At 48.6% G+C, this 18,686-nt stretch overlaps 1 protein-coding gene across 1 annotated transcript in view; it reads right to left on the bottom strand.

Annotated features, from left to right (window-relative positions):
* The window catches only part of NBEAL2 (neurobeachin like 2), a 149,787-nt gene that overhangs the window by 77,738 nt on the left and 53,363 nt on the right, over positions 1–18,686 (bottom strand). Inside the window, exons 6-10 of the mRNA XM_048510517.1 lie at positions 17,796–17,878; positions 9,116–9,201; positions 8,053–8,359; positions 6,727–6,833; positions 2,579–2,651 (exon numbers count right to left, since the gene is read on the bottom strand). Coding sequence (XP_048366474.1) covers positions 2,579–2,651; positions 6,727–6,833; positions 8,053–8,359; positions 9,116–9,201; positions 17,796–17,878 — 656 coding nt within the window. The remainder of the gene's footprint in view (positions 1–2,578; positions 2,652–6,726; positions 6,834–8,052; positions 8,360–9,115; positions 9,202–17,795; positions 17,879–18,686) is intronic.

Genomic DNA, 18,686 nt, shown 5'->3' with positions numbered 1-18,686 from the left:
GCAATTGTCTTCTCCAGATATTGTGCCCCCCTCCCCCATCTCCCCAGTGCCAGCCTTCTGGTTCCAGCTTCTCGGTCAGAAAACCTTTTTTAAGCTCAATTCCTGCTCAGTTTGAAGCAGCACAATTTTTTTACAGTTCCACCCTGGATTTTTAAAATTGCAGTTTTGCAACCTGCTTCGATCATCTTCTTCAAATGCAACGGAACAGAATATTCTGAATTAATACAGAGAAGACAAGGAAAAGATCCAGTGTTGTTTAAATCCCCAGCCAAACGTCTCCGGGCCCAAAAGGCAGCCTAAAAGCATTTGGAATGGGTTTAAAAATTTTAAAAAAAGAAACCTCTGAACTTTCACTGATAAAACACTGGAGAGAATGTGGCGAATTCTCGGCTGACAGAACCAGACGCAGCCCAGCCGACCCTCCGCTATTTATAACCACTTGTGTTTGTTCTCTTTCTTTATGGGCAGGTTATTTATTCTCTCACCCCACACCCCCTGGTCTCAGGCGAGGCAAACTGGAGCCCTGGGCAAAACCTGAGTTGGATGCCCCACCCCCATGGGCGGCCACCCCACCATGACCAAAAATATTTTCTGCACCAGGTCATTGGTGCCTGCAGGGGGTGCATTTTTAGACATATTGCCACCAAAATTTCAGCGTGTCATCAGGAGACTGTCCTTATGCTACCCCTCAAGTTTGGTGCGGTTTGGTTCAGTGGGGACAAAGTTATGGACCCTCAAAAGGGTAGCCCCATCTCCTTAGCTCCCATTGGAAAGAATGGGGGATGGGGGCACCCCCTTTGCGAGTCCATAACTTTGGCCCCCCTCAAACTACTGAGGGTGCATCAGACAGTCTCAGATGTCCCTGAGCCCGTGCTGATATGTCAAAATGCACCCTGAAAAGAGCTGGCCAGAGAATTTGCCCAAGAATCTTTGTTCTGCATTGAGTTTTCTGCATTGCTGTCAATGGAGGTTGCAGGCTGCGGGAGGGGGGGCACATTTCTGAAAGCACAGTCTCAAAACTTTCATGGTCTCATAAGGAGACTGCCCTAATGATACCCCCCCAGGTTCGGTGCAGTTTGGTTCAGGGCCAAAGTTATGGACCCTCAAAGGGTAACCCATCTCCTTAGCTCCCATTGGAAAGAATGGGGGATGGCGGCACCTTGCTGAGATCCCATAACTTTGGACTCAAACAGCTACAAGCCTGAAGAGAACATCATAGAACATCTCCTGATGTCTACTAATTTTGGTGCCACTAGCCTAAAAACTGCGCCCCCTGCAGGTGAAAAGCGGAAAACCACTAAAAATACCCCAAAACGAACCCTGCATTTTTGGTGCCCCCCACAAGGTGATGCCCTGGGCAGCTGCCCACCTTGCCCAATGGGCATTACGCCCCTTGCTAAAGCACATGGCTAACAAATTTTTGGCAGAGCGAGGAGGAGCAATGGATGCAGCCCCAACTAGAAGGACCTCTAAGGTTAGCCCGCATGCACGAAGCCATACAAGCATCATAGAAGATCCTCCAACACATCCTAGACAACAGCACTAGGAGGTAGACAGATCCGCAGTCTCCATCCTCGAACGGCCACTATTCCGTACTCCTGATGACCCCCGAGTACCACTGCGGCCCAGTGACCATGCTGCAGAAAAAGTGCCATAGAGCAATTCAAGGAAGACCGTTTTGCATGGCAACGACCCCGCCTCAACACCGCTGCGTAGATCTAGAAGACTTTGGATGTATATCCCCCCTTCCTCTCCTGCTGGAGACTCAAAGGGGCTTACAATCTCCTTGCCCTTCCCCCCTCACAACAAACACCCTGTGAGGTGGGTGGGGCTGAGAGAGCTCCGAGAAGCTGTGACTAGCCCAAGGTCACCCAGCTGGCGTGTGTGGGAGTGCCCAGGCTAATCTGAATTCCCCAGATAAGCCTCCACAGCTCAGGCGTCAGAGCGGGGAATCAAACCCGGTTCCTCCAGATTAGATACACGAGCTCTTAACCTCCTACGCCACATTGGGAGTCTTGCAAAACATTTGAAAGAGCTCTGCACAGCAAGTGAAAGAATTGCTAAAATCCAGGATACATATAACATATTTTGAGACTGGAAATGAAATGTTTTGAGCTAAAAACGATGCGGAACTCCTCAGAGGAAATGTTTTATTTCCTGTCTCAAAACGTTTCATTTTGGTTGTGCGGAAAGGCGACCTTACACAGTGTGCAAGCATTGGCTATGACAAGCGGGTTCAGAATTCACCTTTGGCTCGGCCGTGGGTCAGACCAATCAGCAGAAAGGAGAGCAGGCAGGGATCAGGTGGTTTCGGGAAGGTGGCGGCTGCCAGTCTGAGCAGGCAATGCTGACCTTCACGGCCAAGGCCTGATTAAGCAGGAGGCGGATTTCACGCGTGCAATTCTCACCCACCACCTTCAAGGCTCTGGGTGCTCTGACCTAACTTTGTCTGTTTAAACGTGCAGAGCTGTGGGGGGCTTGCGAGGGCACGCATATAGAACCCCGAGGGGAAAGCACCATGCACCGGCATTGCAAATCCCACCACCACCATATGGCGACCCGGCAATACCACCTGGACGGATATCCATCTCAGTCAGCAGCCCGGTGGTGAGATCGGTCCCTGAAGATTTGCACTCAGCGCTTAGGTACAGCTGTCAGAAAGGTCAGAGGTGTAATGTCATTCGCAGGAGAGAGAAAGAAGAAAGGAAGAAGAAGAAGATTTTGGATTTATGCAATCCCTTTCCTTTGCTCCTGTAAAAAAGAGGCTAGACACACAAGGGGGTTTACAATCTCACTTGCTACTTCCCCCTCACAACAAACTTACCCTGTGAGGTGGGTGGAATGGCACAGAGAGCTCCAAAAGAGTTGTGACTAAGCAGGTCGCACCCAGCTGGCCAGTGTGTTGGGAGTACACAGAAGCTAAATCTGATTACTGCAAGATAAGCCTCCCACGAGCTCAAAGGGGCAGAAGCTGGGGGAATCAAACCCGGTTCTCCACCACGCTGGCTCTCAGAGAGGAGAGAGAGAGAGAGAGGGAGAGAGAGAGGGAGAGGGAGGGAGAGAGAGAGGGAGAGGGGGAGAGGGGGAGAGGGGGAGGGGGGGGGGGAGGGAGGGGGGGAGGGAGGGGGGGGGGGGGGGGGGGGGGGAGGGAGGGAGGGAGAGGGAGGGAGAGGGAGGGGGAGGGGGGGAGGGGGAGGGGGAGGGGGGGAGAGAGAGAGGGAGAGGGGGGGGGAGGGAGGGGGAGGGGGGGGGGGAGAGGGGGGGGGGGGGGAGGGGGGGGGGAGGGGGAGGGAGGGAGAGAGGGAGGGAGAGAGGGAGAGGGAGGGAGGGGGGGGGAGGGAGGGGGAGAGAGGGGGGAGAGGGGAGGGAGGGAGAGAGAGAGGGGGGAGAGAGAGAGAGAGAGGGAGAGAGGGGGGGAGAGAGGGGGAGAGAGAGAGGTGTTAGATCAGGGGTCTGGCAGCCCCTGCCAATTGGCCATGCTGGCAGGGGCTGATGGGAATTGTAGTCCATGAACAACTGGACAGCCACAGGTTGAGGCCGCTGTATTAGATGGAAAGGGACCGTCCAAGTCCAGAGAGCGGATGGGCACAGTTTAAGCAGAGAGGGAAACAGCTGCCTGGCACACCACACCAACCCCCCACCCCACCCCCAGACAGACGGCATTTGACAGATCACAGACCCAGGGCTGACCAAAGAGCACCAGCCCCCCAGATGGAAGCTCCAACCAGATGTACAAGAAACGGAGTCCTCATTTCAGGACCCCCCCCCCCCCACTACACCAGAAGGACTGCACATGGATGCGTGCGGATGCACGGATTTGCATCATGAGAATGGCCAGGAGACAGGATGTGTACTAAACTTCTGCAGTAGTGCAGAGCCGGAGAAAGGAGGAGGAGACTTGGGAAGATGACTTGACTGGTTGCCAACAGGCTATCTAGATTAGAGCTGATCTATAAGCCCCGCAGCGAAACAGGAAATGTGGGGGGGATTCCGGAACCAGAAGAGGAAACTGCACAGTGTTAGCATTTGAGTGAGGTTTCTATTTCTCAAGACCCTATTTCATCAGGAACACACATTGACAACCCCCCAGAGAGCACAAACCATAACCCACGTGGTCAATTTGGGAGGAGCTTATTGAAGGCAGGGAGGGATCCGAGCTTCATCCTGCAGAAGATCTTGGGGTTCAGGATTCTCTTTCCAATTTGCTGGGGCCATCTTTCTCTCCTGTAAGGAGACTCAAGGTGGTTTACAAGCCAGCTGGGTGACCTTGGGCTAGTCACAGTTCTTCTGAGCTCTCTTAGCCCCACCTACCTCACAGGGTGTTTGTTGTGAGGGGGGAAGGGAAAGGAGTTTGTCAGCCCCTTTGAGTCTCCTTATAGGAGAGAAAAAGGGGATATAAATCCAACTCTTCTTCTTCTTCTTCTTCTTCTTCTTCTTCTTCTTCTTCTTCTTCTTCTTCTTCTTCTTCTTCTTCTTCTTCTTCTTCTTCTTCTTCTTCTTCTTCTTCTTCTTCTTCTTCTTCTTCTTCTTCTTCTTCTTCTTCTTCTTCTTCTTCTTCTTCTTCTTCTTCTTCTTCTTCTTCTTCTTCTTCTTCTTCTTCTTCTTCCCTTCCTCTCTCCACAACAGACACCTTGTGAGGCAGGTGGGGCTGAAAGAGTTCTGAAAGAACTGTGACTGGCCCAAGGTGACTCGGCAGGAATACAGGAGTGCGGAAACACATCTGGTTCACCAGATAAGCCTCTGCCACTCAGGTGGAGGAGCGAGGAATCAACCCTGGTTCTCCAGATTAGGATCCACCTGCTCTTAACCCCGACACCACGCTGGCTCTCAGAGGCTTCTAGAATTATAGGGGTGTAATAATGGCCGGCATCCACCCGGAGCAGTTAAGGGCAATCAAAACAACACAGACTGTCCACAAGCTCTTGAGTTATCCTGAACTGTTCAGGAGGTTGGATGTTAAGAATCACAAAATAGGGGGGAAAAGATAAGGAACGGAAAGATATTTTAGGCTGTGATCTTGAAGTTTTCACCCATGATCTCTCTCTCTCTTTCTCTCTGTGTGTGTCCATGTTTTATACTCTAATAACATCCTTAAAATAGCACAGAAGAGAGAACATGGATGCACCTGGGTTGTTCAAAGTGAGAAAGTTAAAAATAGCTCTAGAGAGAGCGCAAAAGACTCCCTTGGGTCTTGATATACATCTATCCTGCTTTGTATTTACAGACTCCCCAGATTTGTTAGGCTTTCAGTGGCCAAGGCCGAGGAGGCGAAGAAAAATCTCAGGGCACAAAGCCAGACCTTGGTCCCCCTGTCCCTGGGAACGGAGCCCAGATAAACAATCTCAACGCCTGGCATGTAACACTCGGCGACTGTTATGTGTTAGAAGTGGAGGAGATCTCAAGTAATCCAGAGTCCTAGTCCTGCCTGACACCAAAGACTCTTTTCTTGTAAGAACATAAGAACAAGCCAGCTGGATCAGACCAGAGTACATCTAGTCCAGCTCTCTGCTACTCACAGTGGCCCACCAGGTGCCTTTGGGAGCTCACAGGCAGGAGGTGAAAGCAATGGCCTTCTGCGGCTGTTGCTTCCGAGTACCTGGTCTGTTAAGGCATTTGCAATCTCAGATCAAGGAGGATCAAGATGGGTAGCCATAAATCGACTTCTCCTCCATAAATCTGTCCAAGCCCCTTTTAAAGCTATCCAGGTGAGTGGCCATCACCACCTCCTGTGGCAGCATATTCCAAACACCAATCACTCGTTGCGTGAAGAAGTGTTTCCTTTTATTAGTCCTAATCCCCCCCCCCCAGCATTTTCAATGGATGCCCCCTGGTTCTAGTATGGTGAGAAAAAGAGAAAAATTTCTCTCCTGTCAACATTTTCTACCCCCTGCATAATTGTATAGACTTCAATCATAAGAGTCAAAGAGTGATCTCAGCCCTATTTACCCTCTTCTACAAACCCTCTCTGGAAAGAGATGTCACAACCTTAAGGTTGCCCGTTCTGGGTTGCAATTTTGGGGGCGGAGCTTGAGGGGGGCGGGATTTGAGGGACTTCAGTGGGATATAATGCCATACACAGCCCACCTTCCAAAGTGACTGTTTTCTCCAGCTGAACCACTCTCCATCACTTAGAGATCAGCTGTGATCTCAAGAGATCTCCAGTCACCCCCTGGAGATTAGCATCCAAGCAAGCACCTGCATGGCTAATGACACTGTTGTACCAGTATCTCTAAGGCCCCTTCCACACACGCAAAATAATGCGTTTTCAAACCACTTTCACAACTGTTTGGAAGTGGATTTTTGCCGTTCCGCGCAGCTTCAAAGAGCACTGAAAGCAGTTTGAAAGTGCATTATTCTGCATGTGCGGAATGAGCCTAACAGTCAATAAACAATTCAAATATAAGTATTTATGCTGTGTTAAACTTAACAATATGTTCACAGGCTTGTTGCCGTGTGATCATTCACAGAAAGATTCCTAAACCAAATAGTCCCTCTGCAAAGGGTGCACAGCCACAAATTAGCACGAGCACTACGCCCATGGACTGTCATTCCACAGTTGTTGAATTAGTTTGTGAAACCTTCACCGTGGCCCCATTATTTTGTAATTTTCCAAAAAAATGCCACAGGAGGTGAAGGGGGTGGGGGGAGAGAAACAGAAACCAGAGGACCCCCAAGAACCCAGCTCCGAAGAAAAGAAGTCTGCAGACACCGACCAAATTATCCTACCTTGCTGTTTTGGATGAGCCGAATTATGTGTTCGAAACAGTTATTGCTGAGGAATATCGCCTGCAAGACGGGCCGGTCGTTGCAGTCCAGCATTTCCGGAATCGCATCTGAAGGAGGAAGGAAAGACGGAAGGATTTTCTTATGCCAGATTTAATTTGTTAGGAGCCTCAATGGCCCTTCTAAGGGTAGAAAGGCAGGCTGTATATATTTGCAAAGCGAAAGAAACATCACCAATAACAAAATAAATGCATGAAATCACGGTCAGAATTCCAGTCTCCAAAGTCTCCACACAGCCAATTCAAGAAATCATCCCGTGTCTTGCTGATTAAATTAGGACTTATTCACCCTGCTCTTAACTGGTACAATTTGCCATCTGCAACACACACACAAACACACGCACACACTCCACCCCAGTTTTAAATGACCATACAAACTTTAAGTTGCTTTGGCTGTTTTTAATTAAAATAGGCCAGAACATAAGAACATAAGAACAAGCCAGCTGGGTCAGACCAGAGTCCATCTAGTCCAGCTCTCTGCTACTCGCAGTGGCCCACCAGGTGTCTTTGGGAGCTCACATGCAGGAGGTGAAAGCAATGGCCTTCTGCGGCTGCTGCTCCCGAGCATCTGGTCTGCTAAGGCATTTGCAATCTGAGATCAAGGAGGATCAAGATTGGTAGCCATAGATTGACTTCTCCTCCATAAATCTGTCCAAGCCCCTTTTAAAGCTATCCAGGTTAGTGGCCATCACCACCAATCACACGTTGTGTGAAGAAGTGTTTCCTTTTATTAGTCCTAATTCCCCAGCATTTTCAATGGATGCCCCCTGGTTCTAGTATTGTGAGAAAGAGAGAAAAATTTATCTCTGTCGACATTTTCTACCCCATGCATAATTTTATAGACTTCAATCCTATCCTCCCTCAGACGTCTCTGTTTGAATGTCTTAAATTCCATGGTAGGCCCAAACCTTTAGAAATCCATTTATACATTTGGAAAAGGAAATTATCCGTTAGGCAGGGGTCTGCAACGTGCGGTTCTTCAGATGTTCATGGACTACAATTCCCATCAGCCCCTGCCAGCATGGCCATGCTGATGGGAATTGTAGTCCATGAACATCTGGAGAGCCACAGGTTGTAGACCTCCTGAGTTAGGGTAACAGACATGTAACATCTGGCAAATGAAACATACATTTGGGGACATGTCACCTGCGTGGTGTTTACCTGCACTGGAATGCACACAAATCACAATGCAATGAAAACTTCCTAATGAATTGACCTTGGATCCTAACACCCAACAGATCACGGGTGATCCCTCTCCAGGTCCACCTACCCAACATGTTCACCCTGAGGGTGATGAGTTTCTCCTCCCAGTGAGGTCCTGGAGAACCGTCCAGAGCAGCCATGGGCTGGTCAGAGTTGAGAACCTTGAAGAAACTGCCCAAGATGGACCGGATCTCTACTTGGCGTTGGCTGGGGCTGCTGGCGTGGAGAACGTGGACCATCTCGACCAAGGCCTTCAAGGTCAGCTGGAGCGACCGGAGATCTTTGGGTGGTCCGCTTGCAGGGCAGCACCACCTCCGGAGGACCAGCATCAAGACCTCCACCAAAGACGGCGTGACCAACGCCAGGGCATTTTGCTGTTCAGGAGGAGAGCACGCCGGATGTCAATTTAGAAACCACACATGAGCATGCATTCATTTGTCACCAGTATTAAAGCATCTTGGAAAACTACCAATGTTGGTCAAACAATGTTTTGAGACACACAAAATTCCCTAGAGCAGTGGTGGTGAACCTTTGGCACTCCAGATGTTATGGACTTCAATTCCCATCAGCCCCTGACAACCCCAATTGACCATGCTGGCAGAGGCTGATGGGAATTGTAGTTCATAACATCTGGACAGCCACAGGTTCACCACCACAGCCCTAGAGGAGGAGGAAGAAGAAGAGGAGGAGGAGTTTGGATTTATATTTCCCCTTTCTCTCCTGTCAGCAGACTCAAAGGAACCTACAAACTCCTTCCTCTTCCCCCCTCCCCCCAACAAACACCCTGTGAGGTGTGTGGGGCTGAAAGAGCTCAGAAGAACTATGATTAGCCCAAGATCACCCAGCTGGCCTGTGCTGGAGTGCACAAGCTAATCTGATTCACTAGATAAGCCTCCACAGCTCAAGTGGCAGAGCGGGGAATCTGCTATTGAGCCACAGGCCCCTCCTAAAGAGTGGGACAAAGAGTGAGGAACCCAAAAACAAATCTTAACCCCCCAATCCCCACTGGCCCAGAATGGCAGCGGCCGAGCATACAGCCTCCAAATCAGCAATGCTAACGTTTACATCCCCGTGGGATAATGCCAATGGAACCCACGAAGCCGTGAGACACGGATCGAGATGAGACTGACCTTGGATCCCGAGATCACGGCACCGAAGAGGTGGATGAGCCGTAGCTGGAGCGCCTCCGGAAGCTGTTCCTCCTCTTGGAAACACTCTGGAGAACAAGGAGACGAGAGCCAACTGAGTTTGAGCATCATGAAAGACCCAAATTTAAGATTTTGGCCATCCAAACTCTTTCGCACAGAGCACTGGATGCTCTGTCCTATGTATTTAACTGTATTTAACATGCAACAGGGGTGGCCAACAGCAGCTGCCAGTCTGTGTACACAATATGTATTTATTTATTTGTTTGTTGAATATGTATTTATTTATTAATTAAATACAATATGTAATACAATATTAAATATAATATATTTATTTATTTGTTGAAAAATACTAGAGTCAAGACAGTGTCTAACCAGCTCCACACAAACACAAATCCCATCAGCCCTGCCAGCATGGCCAATTGGCCATGCTGGCAGGGGCTGATGGGAATTGTAGTTCATGAACATCTGGAGAGCTGCAGGTTGCAGACCCCTGCCATAGACAAAGGAAACAAAGGCCAGGATACTTCTATTCAGATGCTCCCACCAGTGACCTTGCTATCTCCATTGTTACTCCCATGCTATAGACTTCATTGTTACTCATACTTCTATTCAGATGCCCTCACCTATTGACCTGGTTGCCTTCTTTGTTACTCACAGACAATGTTTCTTCACCCACCCTGGACACTCCAACAGATATATACACTCCACTTGCTTTCCCAACATCAGATCCTCTGAAGATGCCAGCCACAGATGCAGGCGAAACGTCAGGAGAGAATGCTGCTAGAACACGGCCATACAGCCCGGAAACCACACAGCACCCCAGTGATTCCGGCCGTGAAAGCCTTCGACAATACATATATTTGTTTGTTTGTTTATAGTTTATATTTGCTATACCGGCCACTCCCGAAGGGCTCTGGGCAGTGTACAATCTAAAACAACCAATAAAACATCATAAAACATTAAATTACTAAAAAATACTGATCTTGAGGGACCAAACACCTGATTCCATATAAGTCAGCTTCATGTACGCACTGAAGCCTTTTCTGGAGGGAAAAAAAATGACCTGCATCCTTCAGCATTTCCCCTCCTTCCCAAGGTTGGTGTTGTGGGTATCTCAGTGCCATATCCTCGCGCTCATGCCAGGACCATCGGCTTGCCCAAGAAGCCCGTACCCACGGTTAAGCGTGGTGACGATCCGCTCCCATCCCCTACATCACTTATCATTGATTGACATCCGAACGTTTGTGACACACCCATACAGCAGCCCAGTCGAGATCTGTCGAACCCGGCAGCAACCAGGCTCTTGAGTTCAGAAGCCGGTTTATTGTCAGGATACCACGGACAGCACCAAACAGGCATTGCTGGAACTGAATTCCATTATTTTGTTATAGGAGAGAAGAGGAGGAGTTTGGATTTATATCCCCCCTTTCTCTCCTGCAGGAGACTCAAAGGGGCTGACAATCTCCTTGCCCTTCCCCCCTCACAACAAACACCCTGTGAGGTAGGTGGGGCTGAGAGAGCTCCGAGAAGCTGTGACTAGCCCAAGGTCACTCAGCTGGCGTGAATTCCCCAGAGAAGCCTCCACAGCTCAGGTAGCAGAGCTGGGAATCAAACCCGGTCCCTCCAGATTAGATACACAAGCTCTTAACCTCCTACGCCACTGCTGCTCCAGTTATATCTTTCCCAGCCCCACCCTTGGGATCCCAGAGCGGTGAAATCACTAACAGTGCTCCCAGGCAGAACAGAGCCTCTGAGGCCACCCCAGAGATCAGTAGATACCAGCCAAAGGATAAGAACATTACAGCGCGCCTAAAGCGAAGGAAAGCAAGCCGAGGGTTCCCATGTTGCTGTTAGATCCCGCCTTCACCAGAGTTTCATAGCAAGAACCAAGGAAGGACTAAGAAGAAAAAGAAGAAGAGTTTGGATTTATATCCCCCTTTCTCTCCTGCAGGAGACTCAAAGGGGCTTACAATCTCCTTGCCCTCCCCCCTCACAATAAACACCCTGTGAGGTAGGTGGGGCTGAGAGAGCTCTGAGAAGCTGTGACTAGCCCAAGGTCACCCAGCTGGCGTGTGTGGGAGTGCCCAGGCTAATCTGAATTCCCCAGATAAGCCTCCACAGCTCAGGCGGCAGAGCTGGGAATCAAACCCGGTTCCTCCAGATTAGATACATGAGCTCTTAGCCTCCTACGCCACTGCTGCTCCTGAAGGAAGGAAGCTGAACAGGTCTTGGAAGGCTCTTGACAAGTCCCTAACTTCCGATCCATCGAGGCCATAACAGTACCCAGGAAGGCAAGGCAAGAGGGACACACACATCTCACACAGGTCTGAGCCATTTCAGACAAAGCTGCACCATCGAAGGCATCAACATTTCCAAAACTGAAAGAGGTAGGGCTCAAGTCCCCATCCTCACAATCTGTGGAGAAAACCACAAGCTAGTGATCTCCAGCAAACTCACATGGACGCTCTCCTCCTTCCAGACTATGACGTGACACATTTACTTGAAGAGTGCACCCTCCTTCCCTGATAGACTCAGGATAATTTATACAACTAGAAGTGGCCAGATGGAAGGAGGCGCCAACTAGAAGTGGCCAGCTTGAAAGCTGGCTCATCTTGAAACAGAAGAACATCAGAAGAGCCCTGCTGGATCACACCAGGGAGGGTCGATCTAGTTCAGCATCCTGCCTCACACGAAGAGGCCAACCAGTCCCTCTGGAGATCCAACAACAGGGCATAGAGGCCAAGGCCTTCCCCTGATAAGAACCTCAGAAGAGCCCTGCTGGATCTCACCAGGGAGGGTCCATCTAGTTCAGCATCCTGCCTCACACGTAGAGGCCAACCAGTCCCTCTGGAGATCTAACAACAGGGCATAGAGGCCAAGGCCTTCCCCTGATAAGAACCTCAGAAGAGCCCAGCTGGATCACACCAGGGAGGGTCCATCTAGTTCAGCATCCTGCCTCACACGTAGAGGCCAACCAGCTCCTCTGGAGATCCAACAACAGGGCATAGAGGCCAAGGCCTTCCCCTGATAAGAACCTCAGGAAAGAGCCCCCCTGATGGATCCCACACCCAGGAGAGGGGTCCATCTAGTTCAGCATCCTGCCTCACACGAAGAGGCCAACCAGTTCCTCTGGAGATCCAACAACAGAGCATAGAGGCCAAGGCCTTCCCCTGATAAGAACCTCAGAAGAGCCCTGCTGGATCACACCAGGGAGGGTCCATCTAGTTCAGCATCCTGCCTCACACGTAGAGGCCAACCAGTCCCTCTGGAGATCCAACAACAGGGCATAGAGGCCAAGGCCTTCCCCTGATAAGAACCTCAGAAGAGCCCTGATGGATCACACCAGGGAGGGTCCATCTAGCTCAGCATCCTGCCTCACACGTAGAGGCCAACCAGCTCCTCTGGAGATCCAACAACAGAGCATAGAGGCCGAGGCCTTCCCCTGATAAGAACCTCAGAAGAGCCCAGCTGGATCACACAAGGGAGGGTCCATCTAGCTCAGCATCCTGCCTCACACGTAGAGGCCAACCAGTTCCTCTGGAGATCCAACAACAGGGCATAGAGGCCAAGGCCTTCCCCTGGTAAGAACCTCAGAAGAGCCCTGCTGGATAACACCAGGGAGGGTCCATCTAGTTCAGCATCCTGCCTCACACGTAGAGGCCAACCAGTTCCTCTGGAGATCCAACAACAGAGCATGGAGGCCAAGGCCTTCCCCTGATAAGAACCTCAGAAGAGCCCTGCTGGATCACACCAGGGTTATTTTCTGTTTCTTCCTCCCCAGCAGATCCAGCCACGGCCAGTTGATCACAATGAAGGGGTTCGGCTCCACCAAAGCACGGAAAGAAATCCCCACACTGCATGAAAATAATTCAAAGTCAACCGATCCAAACGCAATCATGAGACACCAGACTGAAAACCCCCTAAAACTCCCTGGGATTTAAAAAGCACACTACTTATCTAACTTGATGCTTTCAATAGAAAAGTCACTTTTTTACATCACCGGTTGTACAGGTTTCTCTTCTCACCAGCCAAGTATTTATTGACCACGAACCTGTTTGGCTTTCCAGGGGATAAATACAAAGGCAGAGGGGAGAGAAATCCAACCTAGATGGAGCATGGAGGAGAAAGGGAGAATAGGGCTTTATGGAGCTTCCTGCTTTTTGCCTCGTTTTGGGGAGAGCAGTTCATCTCTGGGAGCTGTGCTTGTGTAATCCCCATGCTCAGAATGGGTTGACCCAGAAAGGGGTGGAGACTCAAAGCAGCAAGAGGCTGCAGCAGAGCTCATGTAGTTGGAGGAGACGAGGCTACCAGACTCGGACCTTGGTTGTATAAGCCCTTAACACCTTGTTAAGGTAACTGCAATGTTGTTGGGAACTACTGGGAAGGTGGTAGTTTATTTTTGCTATGTTGTAAATGTTGGAGTTTATTGTTTCAGGGTTTCTTTTTGTGGTTGTAATAGGTGAGAGTTCTCCTGGAAACCTTCATCATGTTGAATGCTGTTCACCAAGCCCTTGGAGTCTTCAGGAGCCAACCCACTTGCAAGAAGAAATGGACTTGGCAGTGTCAGTAGACTGTAAATATAAGGACTTGAAAATGCAACCTGAACAGGACCTTGAAATGTGATGTTAAATGTTGATGTTATATGTTATGTGTTAAGAAAGTAAACCATTTTGTTTTTAAAATTTGTTGTTGCAAACTCATTCCAAGTTCTGCCCCACAGAACCCACAGATAAGAGGTTACACTTGCAACCTACCCGAGGTCTTTTTTTTAAAACCTTGAAACCTGATCAATGGAGTTGATTGAATATATTGGCAGAAGCAGAAGTCCTGCAGATCTAGGGCAGGATTGCCCTGTCTCCCAGGGTGCAAGTGTGAGAGAGAATCGGTACAGATTAAGTGCTTTTAAAGAACTTCTTTTTAAGCTATTAACGCTGTAAAGAATGCAGGCCCATGGCTGGCATCAGGGACACGGAGTTTAACCCGAAGGAGCAGTTAATTCAAGATGAATTCGGCTTAAGGAGGATATGTGGGGAGCTGAAAAACAGCCTGGTGCTTCCAGACACATCAGAAAAGATTTCTTTGTACAGTTTGATCAGGAAGGGGCAGAGCTGACTTGGCGTGGAAGCTTTGCGGGAGATCAAGGGCTTTCCTGTATGGGTTTTTCCCCCCATGAGGTTTGACCCCATACTGCTTCATCCCCTGATTGAACGACACATTTTTGCACCTTTAGTTGTAATCCCCCCCCCCCCCAATTTTTTTGTTTCCACTTTTATCCTGATCTTTTCCTGGAAACCAATTATGAGCCATCTGTTCTCCTCCTATTTTGGTTTTCTTTGTCCTGGCCACTCCTGGGGACCCCTGACCACTTTTTGATGATTGGACCATTATCATCATTCATTCATTCATTCATTCATTCATTCATTCATTCATTCATTCATTCATTCATTCATTCATTCATTCATTCTTTCTTTCTTTCTTTCATCCATCCATTATCCATCCATTATCCATCCATTATCCATCCTCTATCTATCTATCTATCTATCTATCTATCTATCTATCTATCTATCTATCTATCTATCTATCTATCTATCTATCTATCTATCTATCTATCTATCTATCTATCTATCTATCTATCTATCTATCTATCTATCTATCTATCTATCTATCTATCTATCTAGCTAGCTAGCTAGCTATCTATCTAGCTAGCCAGCTATCTAGCCAGCTATCTAGCCAGCTATCTAGCCATCTGTTTGTCTGTCTGTCTGTCTGTCTATTTGTCTAATTAAATTTTGTATACTGCCCACCCTTGAAGGGCTCTGGGCAGTATACAGAATAATCAAACATTAAAATCACAACTAAAACCATTATTAAACCTAAAAACAGGGGGGAAAGCTATAGATGGCGATAAAAATTCAATCAGAAAATCAAATTCAGCTCCTTCTCATGGGAGTGGTCTGATGATGGAAAATACAGGTGGATGGGTGGGTAGCAATCAGTGGTTACTCTCCACCAAAAGCTCCGCAGAACAGCTCAGCGTTTAGGGCCCCACGGAACTGCCCAAGGACCTGCAGGGCCCTAATGATTGATGGAAGAGTGTTCCACAACATTGGGGACAAGGCAGAGAAGGCCCCGCTGGCCCGAGTGGAGGCCTCTCTCCCATCTCCCTGTACCCCGAAGAAGAGTGGTCTTGTTTTTGATTTTTAAAAAAGACATTAAACTACTAACACATCAATCAAAATGAACAAGTTAGCAACCTTTATTTTTTTTTAAAAGCAAGTTTTTATTCCCTTCTTTTAAATTCTAGGTTTTTCCAAGGTGCATAAACTGGCACAGACTTTAGTAAGTCAGCAAATACACGCCCACACCTCCATTCTCACTGTCCAAAGGAGTAACGCTGCAAACACCCTCCCTGGAAAGTCCCCGAGGGATGTTCCTGCGAAGAGCAACCTTAATTTTTAACAGCAACCAGGGGGGCTATATTTGAAACTTAACAACAACAGCAACAACAACAGAACAATCACATTCTAGAACTGGGCAATCTCAGTTTTGTACCAAACAGATTTGAATTGGGTGACATGCTGTGTACATTATGCAAAATTGGAACACCTTTGTTTTTGATTACTTGTACTGTTTGGCATAATTTGCTGTGGTTTTGTTTTCACTGCTTAGGCAACAAATTGCTTGGGAATGCACTAATCCAGAGTCCAGTCCTCAATTAGACAAGATAAACAGGACAACACAGTAGTATGAAAGGAGCATTAAGTCCCAGAAATCCACTTTCGCCACGTTCCTAAATCAGCCAAGAAGAGAAAGAAAATGCCGCCGTTTCTAAGTGAACAATCAAAAACTAAAACGCATCAGCTTTGCTTCTATAGAAACAGATTATTTGAAACCGGAGTTATTGTTTATTATGTACAGCGTTAAAAATTATAACAAACAAGAGGCTAACAAGAGGCGACGAAGTGAGCCGAGGTGGTAGAAATCTGTCACTTGGACTGAGAGTCCAGATAACTCAAGAAATAATTCCAGCTGGGTCAGGCAAGATGGGAATTATGTTTATCTTATGTTTGTCTTTGCCGTGCTATTTTGTCTTATTGTTTTGTGTTGGGTTAGTTTGCATATTTTATGGAATTTTAATTGTAAAGGTGATGTAATTTGTAGTTCTTTATGATTATATTGGAGTATACTTAGAATTTTCCTTCCTTTTATTATTATTGTTATTATTATTACTACTATTGCTTTTGCTTGCTTTTTGTATGAATGTGCTTGCGTATTTCTGTTTGTCTTGTCTTGTTTTAACTAAATAAAGCATTAAAAAAAGAAGAAATCTGTCACTTGGGAACGTTCTATAGCTGCAAACGCCACAAAGCCAATACTGACTCTCCTGTAAGAAGTCCTTTTAAAACTGGGCTCACCAGCTGACTGATATCAAACGCAGGCTTTTGAATTACACAGGTCTGTTAGATCAATAGGGACACACAGTTATATTTCTGCATCAATTCGTTCTGTGCAACCTGGCAGCCTGCAGAACCAGAAGGATTTTCATGGCAAAATCGCAGCAAAAAAGCGTTTGAGAGCAGCAGCTTTTGGGGCAACCGTCCAAGTGGGGCCTGTAGATCTCCTGGAATTATGATGGACCTCCAGACACAAAGATCAGTTCCTTTGGAAAACACAGCTGCTTTGGAGGGTACACTAGACCCTGATGTGGCCTCTTTCCTCCCGAAACCCTCCCCTTCCCAAGATTCCACCCCTGACTCTTCAAAAATTTCCCAACCCAGAGCTGAAAAGCCTAGATCAAGGGTGTCCAATTCAGGTGCTTCAGATGTTCGTGGACTACAATTCCCATCAGCCTCTGCTGGCATGGCCAATTCCCATCAGCCCCTGCCGGCATGGCCAATTTAGGTGCTTCAGATGTCAAGTGGACTGTAACAATTCCCATCCCAGCCTCTGCTGTGGCCATTAATTCCCATCAGCTCCCCTGCCGTATGGCCAGACTGGAGTGCTTCAGATGATAAGTGGACTACAGAATTTCCCATCCCGGCCCCTGCTTTATCCTTTGGCCCGAATTCCCATCCCGGCCCCTGCAGCTGGCCAATTTAGGTGCTTCAGATGTCCGTGGACTACAATTCCCATCAGCCCCTGCCGGCATGGCCAGTTCAGGTGCTTCAGATGTCCGTGGACTACAATTCCCACCAGCCTCTGCCGGCATGGCCAATTCAGGTGCTTCAGATGTCCGTGGACTACAATTCCCATCAGCCCCTGCCGGCATGGCCAGTTCAGGTGCTTCAGATGTCCGTGGACTACAATTCCTATCAGCCCCTGCCGGCATGGCCAATTCAGGTGCTTCAGATGTTCATGGACTACAATTCCCATCAGCCCCTGCCGGCATGGCCAATTCAGGTGCTTCAGATGTCTGTGGACTACAATTTCCATCAGCCCCTGCCGGCATGGCCAATTGGACATCTCTGGCCTAGATGCTTTATTGCACAACGTCAACTCGGAGAGTGGGGAGCCTTTTTTGTTCCAGACCGGAGGGGCTCTTTGAACAGCAAGACCCACAGACTGCTGGGAGATAGGCAGCCAGCCGTCCGCTAGAGGAGAGAGAGCCGGGGTGGGGGACAGAGAGAAAGATGGCCCTCGGCGGAGACGGAGACGCACGTACCTTGGAAGAAGGAGCCGAACTCTGCAGGCAGCACAGCCGGAACAAACTTGTATTTGCTCTTCTCTTTCATGCTGACGATCTCCCTGGGCACAGTGAGAAAGGCAGAAGGGCGTGAGAGGGGGCACGCAAGCCATTTCAGGCAGGTGACCCAGCCCCTCATGGAATGCCATAGAGTGTGGTTTAAATACTTGCATTTCTTGTTAAAATGTACTACGACCAGAGATGATAACTGTGCATCAACAGTGGATGCAAACTACGTAGCCCTTTTGAGTGCAGTTTGAGATGCATAACCTTCCAATGGAGTTTGTATATATTGAACTTGCTTCTGAGCCATCTTCTTGGGGCTTGTCCTCCAAATTGATTCACACTCAAAGCACTCCTGACATTATGTTCATCCAGCCTCTCTCTAAAAACCTCCATAGGAGGAGACTCCACCACACTCCGAGATAGCGCATTCCACCGTCGAACAGCCCAGACAGTCAGGAAGTTCTTCCTAATGTTTAGATGGAATCTCTTTTCCTGCACCTTGTACCCATCATTCTAGGTCCTAGTCCAGTGATGGCGAACCTTTTTGAGACCGAGTGCCCAAATTGCAACCCAAACCCCACTTATTTATCGCAAAGTGCCAACCCAGAAATTTAACCTGAATGCTGAGGTTTTAGTTTAGAAAAAACCGGTTGGCTCCCTCTTCCTCCGCCCCACCTGCTCGAGCAGGGGCCAGCCTGCTCTAGCCTCCAGCAAGTTCCGCTCGCACCGCTCTGTGCCTCTCTAACATCTCTGCCTCCTCTAAGCCCACCCCCTCTCCTTGGGCAACAGCCACCCAGAGCACAGGCACCAGGCCCGCCAGCCGAGTCCTCCCTGCTCACTGTGGTGCACGCATGTCGTGCTCAG

Source organism: Sphaerodactylus townsendi, linkage group LG11 (assembly GCF_021028975.2).
Source record: "Sphaerodactylus townsendi isolate TG3544 linkage group LG11, MPM_Stown_v2.3, whole genome shotgun sequence".
NCBI lineage: Eukaryota > Metazoa > Chordata > Lepidosauria > Squamata > Sphaerodactylidae > Sphaerodactylus > Sphaerodactylus townsendi.
Note: the sequence above shows the minus strand (reverse complement) of the source record. Positions and strands in the feature narration are given on the sequence as shown.